Here is a 16,959-nt window from a genome sequence, read left to right on the forward strand (position 1 = left end):
ACACCTTGCTTCCAAAAATGGTCTGAGGAAAACTAAGGACTATCTAATATAATATCACCATGATTATTGTCATTTATTAACTTCTAGAATTGTAGCCATGCTTTAAAATTATTCAGAAGAAAGGATACTAATAAAGAAAGGTGAAATATTGGATTCTCTGAGGGTCTCTAGGTAGATTAAATCATGGTATTTCTTTAGAATGGCCTTTTAGGAGAAAATGGAATTTTTTTAGGAACAGTTCTTTCTGGCGGATCTTTCTGGTTGTTTTTATTTCTATGATCCCTTGGAACACAGCATTAGCATGCCTACTTAATTTAGGTATAACTCAGCACTTTCTATTGTCTGACATAATTGAATCGTTGTTTTCTCTTAATGCCTTATTGACTTTTTTGTGAACGGTTCCCAATTGCTTTTTGCTCTGTAAATGTTTATTTTAAATCTACAGAATAATAATAATAATGGGAAACATCTGAGTAGTTCTATGTGCTAGGTACTGCATTAAGTGCTTTGTGAATGCCATGTGAGTATTAACTTATTTAAATGTTTAGATAATCTAAGGGCTTTGTTTTAAATACGTTCTGTGGTGATCCATTTTGTGAAGGAAAAGTTCCCTTTAAAAGTTTAGATTTTTATCTAATCTAATTTGACTCACTTAACAAGACTTGCCTGCAAATTACATATGGATATACAATTTTTACAAAACAATTTTAGCTTCATAATATCAGCTACAATCTATTTGGCACATATCATGTGCCAGGCCAGTTCTAAACACTTTATATAAAGTATCTCACTTCATCTTCACACCGACCCTGAAGATGAGTATTGTATGCCTATTTTACAAAAAATAAAACTAAGTTTCAGAAAAGTAAGAAGTTGCCTGATATATGTATGAGCTGGGATTCAAACCTGGGTCCGAACATCCAATCCTACTGTGAAGTGAAGAATTTTATTCTTTCTCATCCAAAATCATATGAGAATATTTTGTGTATCCCTTTAGATATGGAGATGAAAATTGATCAATGCACACAAAAACATAAACTGTTCTGCAAAGCGTCTCAAAAAGAGACCACGGGACTGCCTGCAGACAGGGATAGAGGTTAATATTTTTAGCTGTCCGTGTTACGTGGAAACAGCATTATTTGGCACAGAGCATTATGAAGACTAAAGGCACAAGAATGGACTCAATCCAAAGGGCTTTATTTACTAAAGCACACACATACAAAAAAAAACTCCAAATTTAAAAAGCCCTCATGCTTAAGTCTCACATGTAGGAGCCTCTAGGTCATGGACTTAGACACTGGCTTTAGATGTTGAGAGGAATCATAAGCTATACATTGTCTAAGTTGGTACCTGGGACCCTATGAGACAGGCTTCCCCAAGAAGGCGCCCAGGACTAGTTCCCAGGGAATTAGAAATGGTGCACACTCCAATGACATGGTCCCTGAGTCCGCCAGGCAGTGCTTGGTTGTGCAGGCACAGTCCCGCAGCCCAGGGCAAGGTCAGGTAAGTCAGTGCTCCTCCAGCTCCCTGACAGTCCACATCTAGTTGTTTCTTCCTGTTTCCCTACCTACATGCTGACAAGAAGGATTTTCTGTTCTCTTTACTGTTTATACAGAACCTCCCACCCTGGCACCATGTTACTTTACCAGTAACAACTCCAGAAATGTTAAGGGTTGGAGGAAAAAACTGGACTAAACTCAGTATAAACCAGTTTAAACCAGAGGCTCACTCCTACCTTTGGCCTAAGATAGATATATGGCTGGAAAATTAACCAGTTTCTGCTCCTGCCTCCTTCTCTGTGAAATGGGAAAGCTACTGTTTTGTGGAAATGTTTGAAGTAACCCTCAGTAAAGTAACTTGAAATAATCTGGCTGTTTTCCATTACACATGTACATGATAAACAATGATGACTACTCGTTTATGCAGCATTTTTCCGATGTCATTTTCAATGGCTTTCCTGATGAACTCACAGGAATATACCTCAGTAGGAAACTGCTGTAGGTAAGTGTCTCTAATGCTAACACTACTCCCTGAGGTTTTTTCCCTCTAGGTACTGCTAGAGAAAAAAATAGCAAAATCTGCTTCAGCCACGGTGGGTTGGGCAGATGGAAGCCCCAGGAGACCCCAAACAGAAGCAAGTTTGCATAAGTCTATTCTGTCAAAGTGTCCTTTTGGCCCTATGTAAAACAAAACAGACTCTCAGTATGAAATGTAGAAGGAATAACCAGAACTAACTTAACACCATCAACACTGTGCCTTTAATCTCGCATCAGCCTTCGTTATCCCCACTGTGCCTTACTCATCCTTTCCCGTTATCTTTAATTAATGTTTGCCTAAAGGCGACGGTGATTCCAGGCAAGGGAAATGATAACTAAAATTCTACACTCTATACAATTACCCAATACATACTGTGTGATTCGTAAAAATGATAACAGCAGTCACAATGAAAAGTGGTAACATGGTTTCCCAAAACACCTTGCAGTTCTCCCTCCACCCCTCTTCTTTCCCTACTCACCCCCATGGGAGTCCATCTGCTGCAGAAAATGTGAGGCACTAGGACCAGAGAGCCCTTTCCTGCTATTTGCTTGAGAAACAAAGCCTTCCCTCCTCCCAAGTTGAAAGAAATAAAGGAGTCTGAACTAATCAAAACCCGCAAGCCTGCTGGTGGAGCTTCAGCTTGTCAGTGATGCAACTCAGCGGAGTGAGTAACGGCTTCGAGCTTTGCAGAAAATGAGAGAGGGAGAGAAACAGACAGAAACACAAAGAGAAAGAAAGAAAGGCATTAACCTGGCCAGGAGTCAAACAGGTGCAGGGGCCCGAACGCTGAGAAGAGTATCTGGCAAACGTGGGATCCAATGGGGTGTGTGCCTCTCTGTGGATGTACGTCATTGAGTGGGGACAATGTTTGCAGCTCATATGTCAGGGTGGACCAAGAGGTTTCTTTTCTTATTCACGGGACTCATACAGTCAGCTAAGGGCCTTTAACTTTTCTCTACTTGTCAGTTGGGAGTCTTCGTGAACACTTTCTGGCTCTCTGTGATGAATTCTCCAGGATAGAGGGGCAGCCAGGTCATTTGTCACACACACTCCCCCATGGGCCACACATTTCTGTAGTGCCTTTGGAACAATTGTGAGCACTGGGCTGCCGGGCTGCAAGTGACAGCAGCACGCATGATGCTTCACAGAAAGGCTGCGTCCTTCTTGAGTTAGCCACTCAGAGGCCACGCATTGCCTTTTAAGACTCTTCCAGGCCTCACGGCACTTCAAATGACTAGTTTCTGACAAAGATCCTAAGTTTGCAGGTGCTCTCTCTTGGAACTGACTAGCTTGGACTCCTGGGACTTACAAGCCTTTAGGAATGGAGGGCTGTGCCATCAATCTGGTTTATAGGCAGATGTTAGGAAAAGAAAGGAACACAAGCAGAGGAAGGCCTGGCATAAGACCCTCAGGAAAAGGCCCTAGTTATGAGACAGTGCCCACCAAATGGGATACAATTCAGCAGGACACTAACTGGGCGGCATTAAATACCATCTTAAAAGTATGCCATCTCTGGCAGATTTTTGGTCTCTTGACTTAAAATGTTCGAGTGTTTGATAACCCCATAATTCAGAAGATTTAATTTGCCAGTTGTCATTCCCTTGCCCACATGTCTCTAATAGAGAGTCACTGTGAGCATGGATGACACAGGTTCAGCCCATCCCACTCCCCCCGACCCCTATGCGGGGATGGATTTTTAGTTAAAGCGCGGTCTTTACCTGAAATGCGCCTAGGCACATCGGTGATGGCAGGAAGCCCAGTGCCCCGTGTGGAAGACAGCGGGGTGGTAGAGTGGATGGACGGGGACGTCATCTGGCTCAGGTAGGAGGGGTAAGACTGGTCATAGGACCACGGCGGGGAAGACTGTGCCTGCCTGGGGTCTGGGAAAAAGAAGAAGAAAAATCTTTAGAATAGCAACCATTGCAGCCTTAGAAACATGCAACCCAAAACTTAGAAAAGAAAAAGCAGAAAAAGAGAGAGAGGAAAAATATGGCTTATACATACAAAATAAATAAGGAATGGCTTTTTATCTCTTATAACCCCATCCTTTCAAGCCTTGAATAGCACAAAGCTTTCTAGACTTTGAGTCTCAACGAAAGCAACAAAATGGATGATGCATAAGGACTATTTGTCTCTCTCTTCTAAATATTTCTATTTGGAAAGTCTAATAGTCATTTAGAAAACAATCTGCTTTGGTTTTCTTTACAAAGTGGAATTATATTTACTTTCTGTATTCTCTAAAATTCCTCCAGTGAACATGGATAACTTGTTTTAAGTTAGAATATTTTCTGAACAATATACTTGGTTAAAAAATATGTAGATTGTGCCTTTTGCTGCTGCATATCCAGCTACTTACTATCTTTCAGACATGCTTTTTGGTTTTAAAGTGAATGACTCCAAGATTTCATCTCAGGGCACTTTTTTCAGGCAGGTCAATGGAATGGCCCTTTCTAGCATGGGGTGAAGGGAATAAGGGCAGGAATGAGAATGGAGGGGCAGCACATAAGATGAACGGGCAGGAGGGGAGCCAGTTATGTTACTCTCATGCTAAAGCTAAACCAGAAAATAAACCAGAAGAAAAAGACAAAATTTAATTTCAAAGTCAACTACCATTAAGAACTGAAAAGTCTCATCACCAGCCAGTTTCAACGCTAAGCACAATAGTTTCTGACAGTAAGAAAATGGCCCAAAACAGGAGAACGGGGAAACGTTTTTAATCCTATTGGAATCTGTTTAAAAGATGTCACATGTCTGGAATTTGGCCTAGTGTTACCTACAGTCACTGTAATAATAAAACTAATGGGCAGTCAGCTGATTAGGGTTAATTGCTAAATATTAACAATATTTTTTTATGTAGCTCTAGGAGTTTCTTGGAGGTACAAACTCAAGGCCACATTATTAAAAGACCTTTTGCTTACATACAGAAAAAAAGGTAAATGTGCTGTGCTTCCAAAGCAAAAAAAGTATGTATTTCAAACTCTTTTGCTCTTACTTGAGGGCTAATCAAACAAAATCATAAGCAAATTTCTCTTAACATGTTTTTATGCGAATTTTTAAATTATGTTAATTTTTAAAATTCTAATAGACCAGGCTATTCACAAGATAGCTTGGTATCTTAGAATATGCATGGATTTTGGAATGTTCAGAATTAGGTCCAAGTTCTGAGACTTCTACTTTCTGTGTAACCTTGGCTTAATTAGTCACTCTGAGCCTCAGTTTCCTCATCTGTAAAAGGTGTGGAAGGAGGGGCAGCAATAATACCTGAATCACAAGGATGTGAAAATTACATGAGAAAACTATTAAGAGAAAACTAGCACAAAAGACACTTAATAGGCATTAATTCATATATATATATATATATATATATGTAAAACCTCTGGGTAACATAGGGATAGTTCCATGTTTCAAACGTATCTGGACTGGAGTTAATACACTTGGATAGGTTTCAAATTATCCCCACACATCACCTATTATTCTTTAAGAATAAAAACTATTAATATACTTGAAGAGTTAATTCAGGTTTATCTCTAAAAGTAAAAATGAGTATAATAAGATGCGGATTTTTGAGATGATTCGTCTGTTAAAACCTCTCAGTTTTTCTATATAGTCAAAGCAGTTTAGTTCAGCTATTTCTTGTTTATTTGTTCAATTCAGAAACAATTTATTTAAAGACTGTTAAATAGGACATACTTCTTTGAGTCAAAATAATTAAACACATCTGGATATTTACCTGCTGTTTACTGACATTGACAGAGATACAGAAAAATGTCATCCAATTCCATTTTAAGGAGCATTTACCTGAGTTTGCAATTTGAATAAAAGAGTAGTACTATAAACGGTTAACAAACTTTTCCTTCAGAAATCTAAAGGATAATTGATCATTAAAGTAATGGACTTCTGTGCCTTAAAATTCTCAAGGCTGAGATTGTAGAGATTGGCAACATTTCAAATCCGAGTGACTGGTCCTTGTTATATATCTGATATTGACATATTTCCTTGCCTTACACCATTAATGTAATTCACTATTCAGAGAAACGGTAAATGATCTTCAGATGGAAAAAGATTCATTCCTTACAGCACAGAAAAACAATCTCACAAGGGCAAGTCCTTCTCTCAAGCAACATTTTCAAAAGACAAAAAGGTTGAGAACCACATAGCTAAGTAAGTTGGGCACGCAGGACTCAAATTTGGATTTGAGTTCTCATCTAACTTCCCCAGATGACTTCCTGAGCAAGCAGTTTAACCTATACCATTCCTCGTCTGTAACAAGTCATCCGTCTAGGGCCCCTGCCTAAAAACGAGACCAAATGCAAAGAACTGTAAAAAATGACGAAAAGGAATTAGGGTACTCAATTTGGAGGTAAGATACAGTCTTACAGTTCTCCTTGTGCAGAAAGGCGGCTCAGCACAGTGGGAAACAAGAGGGCTTTTTAGTGACAGCATCTGAGTTGACGTGTCAGCTCCGCTATTGATAAGCTGTATGACCTCATCTGGGTTAGCTAACTCTGAATCTCAGTTTCCTCATCTGGAAAATGAGGCAGCATAACACAGAACAGTGAATATAGCAAAGCGGTCACGCATCCTGGCTGTGCAGACAAGCCTAGGCTTCAGTCCCACCTCCCTGCTGTGCTGAGCAAATCACTTAAACTTTTAGGCCTTGGTGGCTCATCTATAAAATGGGAATAATGATACTTACTAGGGTTTTTGTGAGCATTACATGAACTAGGCCATATCTAATATGGTACCTGGCACTCTTAGCACATATTAAGTATATAATAAATACAAGTGCTATCTATATAATGAGTACAAAAATAACTACTCTCATTTTTGGAAAATGAGATGAGATAATGCAAGTAAAAGCATTTTGATAAGCATAAAGTACTATAGGGAAACTATTTTGACTCTCTTTAGGAACTCACATGGTGAAGGCCCTGCCTGGGCCTTGTGACCTGGGCTGTGTTTCTCAACATTACTGAGCTTTAATTTCCTCGTCTGCAAAATGGAGATGATAATACTATCTCAAGAGCTGAATCCTCAGACTGAAGATTAAATAATATACGGTAAATGGAAAATCATCATCGTTATTAAAAATAAATATTAAAATATGACACTGTGCTATCTAGGGTAGCTGGGTTTGTCTCATGTTGTTATTCTTAAAGACTTCCGAGATCAGATTCAGCACAATTAAGTATAATGCCTGGCACACAGTACTCAATAAACAACTACTGAATGAACTTTTCAGGCTGGCTTGAGTGAATAACAAAATATTAAAATTAAGTCATACTTAGTAATTCTCTAATTCCTCCTTAGGCTACCAAAGAGGTTTATATCGTTGAGGTTTTAGGTTTTACATCCTGACTGCCAGAATATATACTAGAAAAGTCTATTAAAGGATAGTTTTGCTTTTAGTGGAGGCCTTTCCAAATATCCAAGATTAAGAAAAATAACTTCTCACTATCCCTAAACAAGTGAGAAGCTCTATCTCTGTTTTTTTGTCTCTCAGAGGATAGGCTAGAGTCTCCTTCAAGGTCATTGTCCTAAGAGTCTATGATAATGACTTAAAGAAAGAGTTACTAAAGAAAAATAAAATAGGCTGGGTGCGGTGGCTCACACCTGTAATCCCACCACTTTAGGAGGCCAAGGCAGGCGGATCACCTGAGGTCGGGAGTTCGAGACCAGCCTGACCAACATGGAAAAACCCCATCTCTACTAAAAATACAAAATTAGTTGGGCGTGGTGGCGCATGCCTGTAATCCCAGCTACTTGGGAGGCTGAGGCAGGAGAATCGCTTGAACCCAGGAAGCGGAGGTTGTGGTGAGCCAAAATCACACCATTGCACTCCAGCCTGGGCAACAAGGGCAAGATGCCATCTCAAAAAAAAAAAAAAAAAAAAAAAAAGGAAATATAAGAACTGCCATATGTGGTTCACTAGATCTGGTATAAAAAAAATTTTTTTAAAGAGGATAGCAACCTTTAAAAAAAAAAAGCAGGCCAGGCACGGTGGCTCATGCCTGTAATCCCAGCACTTTGGGAGGCTGAGATGGGCAGATCACGAGGTCAGGAGGTCAAGACCATCCTGGCTAACACGGTGAAACCCCGTCTCTACTAAAAATACAAAAAATTAGCCGGGTGTGGTGACGGGCACCTGTAGTCCCACCTACTCGGGAGGCTGAGGCAGGAGAATGGTTTGAACCTGGGAGGCAGAGCTTGCAGTGAGCCAAGATCGAGCCACTGCAGTCCAGTCTGGGCAACAGAGCGAGACTCCGTCTCAAAAAAAAAAAAAAAGCAATGGTCTCCAAACACCCCCATGCCTTCCCTAATACCTTGTGAATGAGTGATTACCAATCCAAGCTCCATCATTTCCAGACTGTGTGATTGGACAAATTACATATCTAAGATTAAAGTTTCCTCATCTATAAAATGGGGGTAAATAAGAATACCTCCTTCATAAAGTTGTCTGATGATTCAATGAGATAATATAATATAGAGTTTAGCATATGGAAAGAACCTAATAAATGTTTCCCACCGTTAAAGACTCTACCTTTACTGAACCTTCATTTTGTATTTGTTTCTAGCCCTTGACCTCTTTTTCTGACAGAGTACAATTTTTAGGAGAGCTTCCTGTAGTGTGTAGTTCACAATTTGGAGCATATATGTCTGTGTTAGTCATGTTGATATCCTTTTACAATGACTTAACCTTAATCATGTTCCTTCTTAAGTTTTGGTTTCTTCCCAGAGAAATCCTAATTTTTTAAGTGTATTTTCAAATACCATACACTTTAACCTTTTCAATCTTTTAGTGGGAAAAAATGGCTGTAAAATATCTTCACTTCCTAAATGCTCAATCACCAAGAAAATATAATCCTGTCATAAATACATGATTACAACATATTTGCTTTTTATGGACAATTATTAATGCTTATACTAGAGGAAAGTCACCTTAACCTGATCTCATAAACAATTTCTGAACTCAACTTCCTGAAGAAACCTGAGACTTCTGAGATTTACTCTCAAATTGGATGAGTCAGAACAGGTGATAGATGTTTTTCAGGCATCACCAGTCAATCCTAAAGTTACTAATAGGAAAGATACAAAGCCTAGCTCTGAGACAAACATACTAATTAATGACAAACAAGAAACTGTCTTTATCTCAGCCTCAGGTCCCACAGAGCAAGGATAATCCGTCCGTCACTCTGCCCCACCCAGAGTTATATTGGATGGTGTGTCTTTTCAAGTCTGCAGCAATATGAAGGGAAGAACCATGTCCTAACACTCCAGCATAAACACAAATATCCTTGACTTTTAATCATGGCCTTGACCGCAGTTATAGGTCAGCCACGGTGTCACCTCAAGGCCATAAACTACCTACAAGTTTTCAGGGACTAAATCAATGCTATTTCACAGAAAGTTTCAAAAAAAAAAAAAAAAAAAACGAAAGCTGTTGCCAGGCACGGTGGCTCAGGCCTGGAATCCCAGCACTTTGGAAGGCCAAGGTGGGTGGATCACTTGAGCCCATGAGTTGGAGACTGGCCTGGGTAACAGGCTTTTGTAGAGATGGTGAAACCCCGCCTCTACAAAAAAATACAAAAATTATCCGGGTGTGGTGACACACACCTGTGGTCCCAGCTACTCTGGAGGCTGAGAAGGGAGGATCACTTGAGCCTGGGAGGCACTGAGTCATGCCACTGTACTCCAGCCTGGGCGATAGAGCGAGACTTTGTCTCAACAACAAAACTGTTGTTGAACTTTAAATATTTTTATGTTTTTTAAAAACTATAATTCATTCTTTTTATATGGCAACCTTCAGAAACAGTATCAATATTATTTTAATTACTATATTAGAGAAATTCAACAAATTGACATACGTTCTTATATGCATATATGAACAACCCTCTGGTGTTGGGTTTTTGTGCGCACACTCGAGGCATAAAATATCACTAAAGATAACTCCATTCCTATTTCTCCACCAACTTCTCTCCTGCCACCTAAAACAGGGGGTCTTAGAGGGAAGTGGTAATCAAATCTGACCTGTAACATAAACTTGAAAGAGAAAATCAGGTCTTTCCTATCTGTTGGGTCTGCTGTATTCGCAGGCAGGACGTGATTAATCAAAATGACTACATGCAAGAGAAGAGAATGAAGCGGAGGACCACGGCTGCTCCTGCAGACCCTGAGGATGAACCCAAGGGGAAATGGGTCCCCAGGGCAGAGAAAGCACACTAAGAACCACCACCAGGAATAAGGGGAAGGCTATTTATTGGACCCCTCAGATCTGCAACAACACACTTTCAGAAGCAATCATGGTTTCCTCCATGAGAGTAGACCAAATCTAGCTATTAAGAGTTCAGGCTAATTTCCCTTTTTCTGTCTCAGGTAGAAGCCATTGAAAGCCGTAGAAAGGAGCCAGTCATCTGACATAAGGAATCCCTTCAGCATGTATTTCAACCGAGGCAAAGTCTGTCACAAGCACGGAATGGTGTTTTTAAAAACGCTCTAAAGATGGAAAGGAACCGTGGAGCACCAATGTCAGAATCGATTTTATAAGTTCTCCTTCTAGGGTGGTGTTCCTTCAGCTTAGACTTCTCGGAGAGTGGTTGCATCTGCTTTCCATTCTATAAACCACAAAACATAAAAGTACAGAAGGCAACCGTATCCAGGGGGTGCTCAAAAATGCTAATTGGGAGAGGGGTGGTTCATCTGTCTCAAGTTGTCTTTCATCAGGCAAAGATGGAGACAACCATTTATGTAAACCTGTGGAGATGAGGAAAGCAAGCTGTCTTCTTTGAGCAGGACCACAGCTTCTGAAGCACAATCACTGGTATGGGGAACAAAAAGGGGGTGGCCATGCACTTCCTACAGTGATAGCTAAAGAGTCATGGGCTCTAAGAGTCTCCATACTTTCAAATGACTAAAAAGCCAAATTTCACATCTGCATAATTGAACCCTAAACACTTGGAGTCATACTGAGAAGGGAGGAGGGCAGAGAAGAAAAAAAAATAAAAGCACCCCAGGAAAATGAACTGACTCCGGGAAAACATGTCCAATTTTCTTCTGAATGAGTAAGTTTGAGTGGGGGCAGCAGAGCAGGCAGAGAGTTTTCTGAAAGCCCAAAGGTAGGCTGGAAACAAGGCAGCTGCTATTAGCAGGGCTCCTTTTGTAAACACTTTGGTTAAACATGTGTGGGTGTGAAGGAGGATCTGCTTTCCTAGGAATTGCTCACAACAAGGCACATCAGGGACAGGGTGCTGAACTTCATGCAGACGGGAGGAAACAAGTCAAAGGCAGCAAAGCCTGAACACGCACACAAAAGGCTATTTCCTGTTCCTGTGGCCAGCAGGCTTCTGTATAACACCACACCACGACAGCCAGTGATTCTGCCAAAACTGTCTGCAAGGAATACCTGCCATATTGGGGCAGCGGGGTACAAAGATCCCCACAATCTCACCCCTTATCCTCCACCCATTTCCCCCTAATCAGTACTCAAATCAGGCTGTGTAAACCTCAAATATTTCTTGAGAAAACTGGGGTGTCGAAAATGATGCACAGAGTCTACTAGCTTAGAACTATGCTTCTTAATTGCTACCAGGGTCAATCATCCTAACACAGAGGGGCAGATTTACCATTTCCTATCTTAAACTATTTCTGTCATATTACTGTCATTCATAATACAGATATACTCACACTTCATACATACAGAGATTCCCGTTTCAAAAGAATCTACACTAAATATGAAACGTTAAATTCTATGTCTTTTCTAATAACCCTGTTAGCTAGACTGGAGTTTTAGAATGAGCTTTCTCCACTCATTTCTGGTTCTCTTGACTAATAGGAAACCGTTTGCAAACAAACGGCCTCCTCCAAGCATAGGAAGAGCCGTGGACTGGAGGCTCTGGCACTAACTGTGCAGCCGTGGGCCAATAATTTACAGCCTCTGGGTCTCACTGTTTTCACCTGTAACATGGGAAGGGGTGGGTTATCTCTAAGATGTTTTCCAGCTACAAAATGCTATGATGCTAACCACTCAGAAGAGTGAGCTCCCAACCCTCAGTCCTTTCTGGAGACTGTAACTGCATCAGAAATGACTGAAGCCATGCAGAGCCGACTCGGGGTGGCTATGAAAGGTAGCTGACAGTGCAGCACCTGCCATCACAGAGCATCTGGCTCAAGTCCACTAAGAAGCCCCAAGAGTAAGGTGCGGACCCCCCCTTGTTGTCCCCACCAAGGGCCTTCTCCAACTCATCGGGTGGCTCCCAGAATCATCTGGCAGGAGACAGATCCGTGTGACAGAACCTAAAAAAGGAAATCTGAGGGAAAACAAAGCAGCAAACTGGTTAAAACTGGAGGCTACATAGGGTATACCAGGCATGACCACAGGTTAAATTACAACACACACAATGGGAGAAGAGAGAATTAGTAAACTTAGGAGACAATAAGCAGGGAAGAGAATGAAAAATGATATGTATAACCTAAGATATCATATCCTATAATAAAATGTTAAAGAAAAACCAGAAGGAAGTTGCATTGTTAAGACAAGGTGATGAGAAGCGCTCTTAGGTATCACCAACTTTTGCTGGATAGGGATCATAACTGTCTTACAGAAAAGGCTGGGCATTTCTTGTTTAAAAAAAAAAAATCTAATAGGAGAAAAAAGGGGCTATACCACATGTCACACCTGTCCTGGCCTCTCAGACTTGGCATATCCTGAATCTCAATGGTAAAGCCAGAAGGGGGAAGGAAATGAGATACAAAAGGGTGGGACAAGAACTTGAAATGTTACTGAGATGTGATGCTGGCAAGGGAGAGTGGCCCTTGGTTCGAATCATAGTATTGAACTGGGTGTGTTAAATTCAGGTTCAAATCAGGCTGATGTCAACATCCAGGGAATCAGATATGGCAGTTGGGGTATTGTAGGAGGTCCCAGGCATGGTGATACCTGATGTCACATGGATGATTATATCCATCGTTCTAGTAATTGTCTCCCAGTCATTCATTCATTCATTCAAAAAAAAAAAAAAAAAACTATCAGGTATCTATCTACTCTGGTATTGTGCTAGGCACTTAGAATATTAATGTTGAATAAAAACAGACCTACTCCCTGGTCCTATGGAGTTTTATGACATAATTCCTGGTCCCATGGAGTTTTACAGTTGGGTAGGAGAGAGAGACAGACACTAATCAAATAATCATATAACTATGGTAAATGCTAAAAAAGAGACGTTCATGGTACCATAAAAATGTACAGTGGGGGAACTCCAACCACATTGAGCATCAGGAAAAGCTTCTCTAAGGTAGTAAATATTAAGCCAAGACATGAATGACAAGCAGAAGTCTAGAAGACGAGTAGGGGAGGTTAAGAGAGCTTTAGGCCTGTGTCCAGCTCCTGGGAAGAAGGCAGCATCATTTTTTTTTTTTTTTTTTTTAATGAACTTGATAGAAGGCCTGTGTTTGGAGCACTGTGAAAAAGGTTCAAAATAGTGTGAGATGAGAATGGAGAGCAGGCAGGGAGGAGCCAGGCTGTGCTGACCCTGCTGGGCCATGCTAGACATTTTAATCTTTATCCTAAGTGCAGCAGGTCACCTTAGAAGGTGTTTAGGTATAGAGTGACATAATCAGACATGCATTTTTAAAATCTTCCTCGGGCAGCATCCTAACAGAAACAGGGCAGAAGTCCAGTCTAGGACCAGGCGTGCAGGAAAGGGTGTGGAGAGAAAACAGCAGCTGGAATGGACACAGGGGTGGAGTCCAGGGGCTGCACTCAGGCTTCGGGCTCTTAGCTGCCTCCACACAACCTCTGATCATGGGGGCGAGGCTCCTGAGATGACCTCAGGCTGGATCAGGATGAGTTCTGGATGGGTAAGGTGAGCCTTGAGTAATAGGCCTGCGTTGGGCCTACAGCTGGGAGTGATCTGAGCCAGCTCCACCTCACACCTTCTAATTCAGGGATAGAACCTGGGCACCTGTATGTTTAACAAGCTCCCCAGGTGATGTGATTATGTGCCAAATCAAGAACAATGGGCATAATTTTTATTAACGAAATTTAGAAAGGAAAATTACCGAACCCTATTTTGATTTAATCTTCTCTATCAAAAAGGATGATCTTACATAGAAAGAGCAGAACAAACATGCGTAAGAGGAAATTAGGGCCCAAGAGAGGTAAGGAGATAAGGGAGAGCAGTGTGCTGCTTTAGATGAATTCAAGTCTCTGCTCCAAGATAAATGATATCCCATAACACAGCAAAAATGCAGGTACCTAGTACTCAAGGGGCTGCTTCTTGATGGAGCAGGGTCTAAAGAGTTCTTCCTTAGATTAAAATATGCCTCCCTATAACTCCAATCACTACTAATCTTAGTTTTGCTCTCTGGGATTACTACTCCACATGACAGCTGTTAAATTACTTGAAGATAATGCCTCTAAAGTTTATGACACAAAATACACTAGGTTTTACATTCTCTTATTCCATTTATCTTATTCTGAAAACAGCATTGCTATTGGTAAAATCTAAGTTGCTGAAACTGAGTTGTTTTGGAGCCACTGTTGGTGTTGACTTGCTTGCAGCCCACTAACAACACTTTCAATAGCCAGTGTGCAAAGAACTTTTCACACTTGATCCCACAGTGACTATCAGAAAGCAGAATGGGTTCACTAAAAAACTGTCTCCTAGAATTACTAAAGCAATAGATTAGAAGAAAGCTCATCTGTCTATTGCATATCTGGACCTCGGCAAGATATATGCCTTATCCCTAAGTAATTTATAGCTAGTTAAAAAGACTACCAGAAAGTGATCATTAATATATAGATCATGGTCAGTTTAGACAGAGGTATATGGTGACATAATCCAGGGCACAATAGTCTTATTTCTGTCCAGCATCTTTACCAAAGTCTTGAAGGATTAGAAGTGACCTTGCAAGCTTCAAGATGAGACAAAGTTGTGAGGAATAACCCAAAACAACAGAAGAAGAATCAGAACTATAAAACAACCCTACAGGATGGAAAGAGGAGGTGAAAGCAACATGATGAAACGAAATAAGAGCAAAAGTACAGTGCTGCATTTTATCAACTATAAGACGGGATGGGGGAGCCAGATCCAAGAGCAGAGTTTTTCACTGACAGCCACAATGTGATGGGATAACAAAAAGTTAACACAAACTTGGGATATATTAACAGAACATTAGTAGACCCCTACTTGACCTGGTCAGGCATAGCTAGAGGATTGTGTTCTCAAGAGGCAGTGTCAGGCTGGAGCACTGGAGAAGACAGGGCAAGGTGTGGGACCTCCATCGGTCATATGAGGAATGGCTGAAGGATGGCTAAGAGTGCCCATCTACCTTCAACCTCTCCAGATGACACTCCTTCTCCTTCCCACCTGAACAAACACTCGGATTTCCCCAGATATTTCCTCTTAACCTTTCCACTCGGGTGATGCTCATTTTCCCGGTCAAAATGGGTCACGTCCTCTTTGGAAGTTCTTTCATCTTTACTATAATCTACCAACCTGCAGGACAGTCCCTCACATGGGAAAGTGGCTCAACGTCTTCCTTGTTCCCCTGTCTTGTACTGAGTCCTACCCAGTCCCAGGGGACAGACGGCCCACCACAGCCTAGCCCACTCCTAGTCACAAACTGCAACCACTGCAGGAGAGAATCACATAATCGTGCCAATTGGCTCTTCCCATGATCTCTACCCTCAGCTGGGTCCTCAAAGATGCTCGTCCAAAGTCATTTTCCATTCCCACCATTCACCCTGGCAATAGCTCCAAACATTTCTCATTCTAAATCTTTCCCCCTACACCCTCACCCACTCCCCACCTAAAACTATCTGTCGGTTTCACCTTCCTAAGACACAGATTTCCAATTTCAGCTCTGAGGATTTCAGAAATCTCCTAGCACCTCAGTTTTCATATTCACTATATGGTTCGTAATCTGACTCTTCTGTTAAATCTTGTCTTTTTAAGTCTATTAAAACCAATTGTTTTAAACCATTAAAAAGTAAGTCTTTATTACAATAAACAAAGCCCTAAAAAGAATCTGATGCCCCTAATTGGGAGTAGTGCCATACAGTTCTATTCCTGGAATACTTTTGCATATAAAATGAAAACACTTTTTAGACTGATCATATCTATAATATATTATTGTTGCTATTAATACTGCAGAGTCAATGTATACTAATTCTCTGTGTGAAGCCGTGAGTGCATATCCATTATTTAATGTGAAAATATACCACCAGGGCATCTTTGTACAAAGTGCATGCCTAACTTGCCCCTCTGCTGGGTTACCCCTTAAGTTAATATTTCCTTCAACGTTAATCCCCTATTCTGATCCTTTTACCCACAGTCCATCACAAAAGGTAAAATGGGGCAAAAAAAGCACCCTAAACAACTAATAAAGGGGATATGTATGCATACATGTGGGTATACACATATATGTATATATACTATACATGTAAAACTAAAACTAAATATAAAACTAAAAGAGAAAGATGATGTGTTCGAAAAGAACAGGAGAATGAAACCAAGACTTCCTCTGCATGGAGACCTGAAGACAGGCTAGAAATGGAACTGTTTTGGGGAAGAAGGATAAAATGAGGCATTATATAGGAGATGAACTCTTCTTATCACAACTAAGTGTTAACTATGCATCTTATATTCCCAGATAGAAGAAAATTACAAAGACAACTTTTTGAAACAAAAAGTTAATTTTTCCGGGAACATCACCTTCTCTACTTTTCTAAAAGCATAATAAAGTCAGATCATCTTCAGTTAATAAGGGAACGCCAACAGGCAGAAATCCAAACAGAGCACCTTTAAGAAGCTCATCTGTGGATACTGCTAATAGACTAAGCAACAACATAACGGGTTGACCACCAGCCCCTCCCAGAATCCCAAGCAGCTTCATTCTTTAAAGCCAGCACTGCCTGCACCTAAA

The 16,959-nt window shown here is 40.8% G+C and overlaps 1 protein-coding gene across 8 annotated transcripts in view; it reads right to left on the minus strand.

Annotated features, from left to right (window-relative positions):
- RUNX2 (RUNX family transcription factor 2) overlaps positions 1–16,959 on the minus strand; it is a 245,892-nt gene that overhangs the window by 151,147 nt on the left and 77,786 nt on the right. For all 8 annotated transcript variants that reach the window (XR_013417038.1, XM_028847501.2, XM_028847502.2 and 5 more), the window contains one exon: positions 3,756–3,917. Coding sequence is in view for 7 of the 8 variants with exons in the window: in XM_028847501.2 (XP_028703334.2) it covers positions 3,756–3,917 (162 nt within the window). In the remaining variant the exon portion in view is untranslated. The remainder of the gene's footprint in view (positions 1–3,755; positions 3,918–16,959) is intronic.

The sequence above is a fragment of the Macaca mulatta genome, chromosome 4 (genome assembly GCF_049350105.2).
Source record: "Macaca mulatta isolate MMU2019108-1 chromosome 4, T2T-MMU8v2.0, whole genome shotgun sequence".
Lineage (NCBI taxonomy): Eukaryota > Metazoa > Chordata > Mammalia > Primates > Cercopithecidae > Macaca > Macaca mulatta.